The 7,024-nt window shown below is 48.7% G+C and overlaps 1 protein-coding gene across 5 annotated transcripts; it reads right to left on the reverse strand.

Annotated features, from left to right (window-relative positions):
• Window positions 1-1,581: 1,581 nt before the first annotated feature.
• Window positions 1,582-6,077, reverse strand: LOC102515631 (C-type lectin domain family 10 member A). Of its 5 annotated transcripts, none has more exons than XM_014551603.2 (10): window positions 5,634-6,077; window positions 4,767-4,908; window positions 4,065-4,181; window positions 3,658-3,753; window positions 3,490-3,561; window positions 3,315-3,386; window positions 3,090-3,176; window positions 2,850-3,001; window positions 2,501-2,604; window positions 1,779-2,365 (listed from the first exon to the last, which is right to left on the reverse strand). In XM_014551603.2, the coding sequence occupies exons 2-10, from the start codon at window positions 4,831-4,833 to the stop codon at window positions 2,209-2,211; spliced, it is 924 nt and encodes a 307-aa protein (XP_014407089.1). In that variant the 5' UTR covers window positions 4,834-4,908; window positions 5,634-6,077; the 3' UTR covers window positions 1,779-2,208. The 5 variants fall into 5 exon arrangements, with proteins under 5 accessions (XP_014407088.1, XP_014407089.1, XP_032354482.1 ...); XM_032498591.1 differs by having other exon boundaries at window positions 4,767-4,942; XM_014551604.2 differs by having other exon boundaries at window positions 4,767-4,960.
• Window positions 6,078-7,024: the final 947 nt, after the last annotated feature.

The following is a 7,024-nucleotide window of genomic DNA, read 5'->3' on the forward strand; positions in this document are numbered from 1 at the left end:
AATGGAAAGCATGCAATACTAATATTTGGAGCAAGAGATGAGGCTCCTCTGTTGCTAGTGCCAATCTCTGTGTAACCACTGCTCTGCCCACCACTGGTTCAGCAGTGACCGCTCTCCACAGTCTGCCCAGAGTTGTGGTGAGTATGCATATAAACTAAGGCCAAAATTTCAACTGGATTTCTGAATGGATTTTCCAGACTCACAACAAAAGCAACATTCTGAAAGCCACAATGATTTGCAAGAGCCAGAGGAGAGAGATTTTTAGGATTCTAAAAATTTCTCTTTCAATATCAACAGCAGTATGACGGTGTAAACCCGGATCCAGAGATGAGACAGTGGTGGGGGACCAGCCTCCCTGTCCTTGCAAGGACAGATATGGTTCTACTGGAGCAGAAGGGGAACCAGAAAGAAAGAGGAGCACACCATATACAGCGATAAACTCAAATGGCTTAAAGACCTAAGTTTAAGGCATGACACCATAAAACTCCTAGAAGAGAATATAGGTAAAACATTCTTGGCCATAAATTGTAGCAATATTCTCTTAGATCGGTCTCCCAAGGCAAAAGAAATAAAAGCAAAAATAAACAAGTGGGACCTAATCAAGCTTAAAAAGCTTTTGCACAGCAAAGGAAACCTTCAACAAAACAAAAAGAAAACCTCTGGAATGGGAGAAAACATTTGCAAATAATGCGACGGACAAGGGGTTAATATCCAAAATATACAAATAGTTCACACAACTCAATATCAAAAAAATGAACAACCCAATCAAAAAATGGTCAGAGGACCTAAATAGACATTTTTCCAAAGAAGCCATACAGATGCCCAACAGGCACATGAAAAGGTTCTCAACGTCACTAATTATCAGAGAAATGTAAATCAAAACCACAATGAGGTATCACCTCACACCAATCAAAATCGCTATCATCAAAAAGTCTACAAATAATAAATGCTGGAGAGAATGTGGAGAAAAGGAAACCATCCTACACTGTTGGTGAAAATGCAAATTGGTGCAGTCACTATGGGGTGGTTTGTATGGAGGCTCCTTAAAAAGCTAAAAATAGAGCCACCATCTGATCTAGCAATCCCACACCTGGGTCGCTATCCGGAAAAAGACAAAAACTCGAATTCAAAAAGATACATGTACCCCAATGTTCATAACAGCACTATTTACAATAGCCAAGACATGGAAACACCCCAAGTGCCCATCAACAGACAATTAGCTTAAGAAGATGTGGGGTGTATATGTGTGTGTGTGTGTGTGTGTGTATATGTATACATATATATGTATGTATATATGTATATATATAATGGAATATTACTCAGACATAAAAAGAATGAAATACTGCCATTTGCAGCAACAAAAACAGACCCAGGGAATATTATACTTAGTGGAGTAAATCAGGCAGAGAAAGACAAATATTAATGGTATCACTTATATGTGGAATCTAAAAAATAATACAAATGAATCTATATATAAAACAGAAACAGATCCACAGACATAGAAAACAAACCTATGGTTACCAAAGGGGAAAGGGAGGGGTAAAGTATGGGATTAACAGATACACAATACTATACATAAAATAGATAGATAAGCAACAAGGATTTACTGTATAACACAAGGAATTATATTCAATATCTTATAATAACTTATCACTTATATGTAGAATCTTAAAGTCACAGTCATAGAAACAGCAGAGAAGTGGTTGTCAGGAGCTGGGGGGTCAGGGGAAGAGGGAGAGGTTGGTAAGAGGGTACAAACTTTCAGCTATTAAGATGAATAAGAACTGATGGTTTTAATGTAAAACATGGTAACTATAGTTGATAACACTGTAATGTTTAATTGAAATCTGCTAAAAGAGTAGAATTTAAGTGTTCTCACCTGGAAAACAAAAGAAGTATGTGAGGTTATGGATATCCTAACTATATGGGAGAATCCTTTTACAATGTATACATGTATCAAATCACGATGTACACTTTAAGTATCTTACAACTTTATATGTCAATTACACCTCAATGAAGAAGAAATTTTAAAAATACCTTGGGAACACTATACAGTCTTTTCAAAATTAAGGAAAAATATTTGAAATGATGGCAGTGCTCCAGTCTCCCCGGGCTTATCTGTCTCCCACAGAGAGACAGGTCCCCCTCCCCCAACCCCGCCAGTTCCTTGGTGGCGCGGGTCCACAGGAAACAACTCGGGCCACCCTCCTAGGTGGCCTTGCTCAGCCCGGCCTCGCAGATCCAGCGGTAGGGCCTCTGGCAGGCATCGTCATTCCACTTGCCATCGGGATGGAAGTGCGCACAGTCCTCGCCCCCGCCCAGCCCATGCCCGGACCAGTCATCTGGCTGACCTGGCTTCCAATTCCTGGGGGCAGAGGACAACAGCCAACTCAGAAGGTCAGATGGAACAGAACCCAGGTCTGGGAAGAAGGGGCCGTGGGTCAGACCCTCTAGGAGCAGAGCTGAAGGAGGGAGGACACAGAAAGCCGGGGGTACTCACTTGAAGTTGGTCTCATAGTCCGTCCCATCCGCCCACTTCCAGACTCCATCCAGATCGCTGAGACCCATCCAGGTGTAGGAGGCGATGTGTGCCTGGACAAAATTCTGGGGGGACAGTAGGGCTTGGTGACTTCTCCCCATCCCAGCCAGCTCCTTGGACTAGCAGTTCTGAACTTCACGTGTCAGTTACATCGTTTGAGGAGATTCCGGGGCCAATTAAACCTCTGAGGGTCTGGCTCAGATGGCAGTAGTTTTTAAAGCTCCCCAGGTGATTCCAATGTGCAGCCAAGGTTGAGAACCGTTTGCTTCAATGGGACATGTCTTGGGATGCGAGGTCCAGAGGCCCTCACCTGCTCCTCCCCGGAGTTGATGACCACCAGGTGGGCATCCTCCAGCTGGCACTGCTTCTCAGCCTCGGGCCAGGGCTTCCCAGAGGAAGAGAACCAGTAGCAGCTGCCTTCGTGCTCCAGCCAATTAGTGGGACAGCAGGTGTTGCGAGACCCTAAGGGGCCAGGGTGGGGGAGGGTATGAGATGCTGCCCAGGGGCCATGGGCAGGAAGTAGGGCCAAGCACGCCCCCAAACCCCTCACCATTGCTCTCCAGAGCAGCCACCTTGCAGGTCAGGGACTTCAAGTTCTTGACCAGATGTTGGACTTGCAGGAGCATTTCCGAATAACCTGGGACACACACAGATGGGCAGTGGAGACAGTGCCCTGGGTGTGAGGTCTGCTCTATGAGCCCCTGGAGACCAGAGGTCCATGCATGGGAGCCCCCTTGCCCTCCCTTGCCCAGGTGGAGGGGAGCAGGGGCCTGACCTGCCTTGAGTTCCTGCTGCTGATTCTCCAACTTGCCATCCAGGGAAAACATCTTGTCGTTCAAGCTACGGGCTGGAGGGGAGGGCACTCAGCACCACGTGGCTGCTCCCATTCCCGCTCTGTCCTGAGAGCCTGGCCCCGGCCCCTCCACACACTCTCCCGGAGTGTCTCTCACCTGCTTGTAATTCCTGCTTGTGGTTTTCCACTTCGGCTTTCAGGGATGTTATCTTTTCTTGCAAACTGCCACCTGGAGGACAGGGGGACTCAGAGCTCAGGAGTTAGCCTTCCCGGCTTCCCCACTGCACCCTACCCAGGTCCAGAGCCCCTTCCATGCCTGGCTCACCATGGGAGTTCAGTGCCTGGACCTCAGCTGCCGTGTTTGAAGTGAAGTTGCTAAAAGTCATTCTCAGGGTCGCCAGGTCCCTCTGAAACTTGGAATCTGATCAGGTGGATGGGACAATCAGTGCTAGGGGCCAGCAGGCTCCCTCTCTGACAGCACTGGGTGGGGTACCTGATGTGCCTTGTCTCACTGGTCCCCACAGGGACCCAACCCAAAGGGACGGGCACTGTTGTTATTCAATGTTGCAGGTAGGAAACTGAGGCCTAGAGCGGTGAAGTAATTTGACTTCATTCCCCAATTGATAAGTGACAAAGCCAGCAGTCACCCTCATCCATCACTATCGCCATCCACGCACCCCCGCCACCGCAACCGGTTATTTCTCTCGTCCCCACCCACCCTGTGCCCCTCACTTTGGGATCCGATCACACAGATGCCGACCAGCAGGAGGAGGCTGAGGCTCAGGGAGAGCAGGAGTGGCCAGGGGACAGAGAGGACACGGTGTAGGAAGGTCCGTGGGGGAGGCAGCCCTGCAAGAGGAGAGGGTGTCAGGATGAGAAGGGTCCGGACAGGAGAGAGAGGGGGAGGAAGAGAGGGCCACGGAGACCTGTCGGGGGGAAGGCTGGTGCAGGTAGTGCTCGGAGGAGCCTGGACAAGGAGGATTGTGGGACAGGGGACGTCCAAGCCTCTGACTCCTCATGGACCAGCGCAAGTGCTCCATCACCTGGGCGCCTCACACCCCCGGGGACACATGTACACAGAGACACACAGACAGGGGACGATGCGATATGTAAGGTCCTATCATCAGAGCTGGGGGAGGTGGTGGGAGGACCCAGAGAGAGCTGGGAGCAGGCAGATCCTTAACAGGCTCATATTTATCAGTGAAAACAGGTTAGAAAATGGGTTTGATGCCCTCTCCAGAGCATAGGAGGCCAGGCCTGCTGTGGACCTTGAACCCTCTTCCTACTGGGGCTCCCAGAGGCTGAGGCCTGACCCCCTTAGCGTGGAGGACCCCACCAGTACACATGGTAGAAGTGCAGACAGGACCTGACCACAGAAACCCTTCTAAACATGAAGAGGGGATTTAGGAAAGACTGTTCCTCCTTCCTTCTTACCATCTGTAGAGCCATGGCTTTTCTTCTCGCTCTCCAAGTACTGGAGGTCTTCATACTTCACTGACATGCTTGGACCAACACAGCTTCTGAGGCCGTCGGAGATGAAATGGAGGCAGGGCCAGTGGCCAGGCAGGGGCAGGAGCTGGGGTAGAGGGGAGGCTGGGACTAGGTAGAAGCTGTGGTCAGGGCCAGAGCTGAGGTAAGAGATGAGAGTCGAGAAGGAACCAGGGCCAAGGCTAGGCACGGGGAGGGGAAGGGCTTCGGTTTGCAGCTTAGGTCGGAAGTTGGGTCAAGGTTAGGCCTGAGTGAGGGTCACGTTGAGTTTGGGGTTGATGGCAGAGGTAGAGTTGGAGCTACATGTATTGCTAGGACTGGGCCTAACACTGAGGCTGGAAGCAGAGATTGCATCTCCTGCTACGACTGGGGTCAGTACTCATGTTGAAGCTATGGATGGAGTTGGACCTAAGCTTGGTGCGGAAGTTGGAAATAGGATACAGTGGAAGTTCAAGCTTGGGTTGGGGCTGGTGATAAGATTCAAGCAGACTCTAGGGCTGAAGCTGAGGGGAAGTTGGGGTTACTATGGGGTTCGGGCTGTGGCTGGGGTGGAGGCTGAAGATGAGGCTGGAACTAGGCTTGAGACGGGGCTGAGTGCGAGTCTCAGCTTGTGACCAAGGTTGTAGCTGCCATTATTCAATCGGCATCCAATGTAGGGAAGAGTCTAAAATCTCCACTCGGTCATTAAATCCCCAGCTGCCCCCATGTATATCTTCCCACTCCATCCCACTTAAGACCCACAGTCCCCAATCCCTGCTTTCTCTGACATCCTCCCTGTCCCCTTGGTCTCATCTGCATCCCCAGCCCGGTTACCTGTGAAAAGTCAAGAGGAGGTGATTCCTGAGTTCTTTGTGCAGTAATGACCAGAGGTGGAAAAAATTAAATCCTCAAAAGCAGGAGTGGGGCTGACAGAAGGAGGCGCCGCCAGGAGTCTATAAATGGGGATCCCCCCAATTGGGGCAGTAAATAACAACAGGGAGGAATTGAAATCAGGACCCAGGCAGATGGTGTGTAGGGGCAGCTGGATATAGGGCCAGCTTTAATCTCTTCCTCCAGGGAGGGTCTACTCCCTTTCCGCTTCTTTTGAGCTCCCCTAACTTCCTCAATTTTCCCACTTGAGGGAGAGGAGTTAGACCAGAAGAAACCAGAGGTGCCACCTGTTGTTTCCCCTCTGCCCCACACCCCTTTCACTTCCTGCATCTGAATGAATATCAGAACTGTCGGTGTCCCCATCACTGCACAGCCGGGGCCGGAGGAACTCATTGCTGTGCTCTTGCTCAGTCCTGACGCTGAGTCCCAGGCATCTGCGCTTCCTCTGGGGTCTCAGTCATGGAGCTCGGCCAGCTCTGGTCAGCTCTTCCCGCTCCATTCAGAAGGAGGGGAGAGGGTGGCTGACAATAGGGTTTCCTGGCCAGAATGGGAGGGGAGGAGCCTCGGAAAAAAAGAATTTATTGAACACCAAATCTGCGATGAGGATTGTGCCAGACGTTTGCCGTGCATTAACCATTCAATTCCCACCAGACCCTTGAGAGGAACTTTGGATGATGGACTGAGGCTCAGAGCCATTGTGTGATTTGCCCAAGATCACATATCTGGTAAGCAAAAGAGAATTCAAGCCCGATGCTGCCTGACACCATAACCTGGGCTCTCTCCACATACACAATCTTAACAAAAGGATTCAGTTTAATCCTGTCAACCCTTTCCATCCTTGAAAGGGGGCTGCCCTGAATTCACACACACAATCTTTTCAATAGGAAGGATTCCTAGTGTCTTAAAAGGGGAAGAAGGAAAGCATATCCATTTTAGATTTTATTTTCTAATTAAATGGGATTGTGTTCTGCTACTTGCTTTTAAAAATTCATTTAACAAGGCTTCAGGAACATTTTGCCACATCAGTTTATAAAATGTCCTTTATTCACTTCTCATCTTCATCTCATGTCATAATATGTACCATAATTTATCTATTAAGCTTTTCCCTATTGATAAACATTTAGGTTGTTTCCAGTTTTGTTTTGTTTTCTTGCTTTATTTTTATTTGTTATTTGGTGTTTTCTTAATTAAAAAATTTTTTTAATTTATTATCTATTTAGTTAGTTTTAAGCAGAGGCACTGGGGAATTGAACTCAGGACCTTGCGCCTGCTAAGTGTGCATTCTACCACTGAGTTATACCCTCCCTCCAGAACTGTGGGGTTTTTTTCCTTTC

The sequence above is a fragment of the Camelus ferus genome, chromosome 16 (genome assembly GCF_009834535.1).
Source record: "Camelus ferus isolate YT-003-E chromosome 16, BCGSAC_Cfer_1.0, whole genome shotgun sequence".
Lineage (NCBI taxonomy): Eukaryota > Metazoa > Chordata > Mammalia > Artiodactyla > Camelidae > Camelus > Camelus ferus.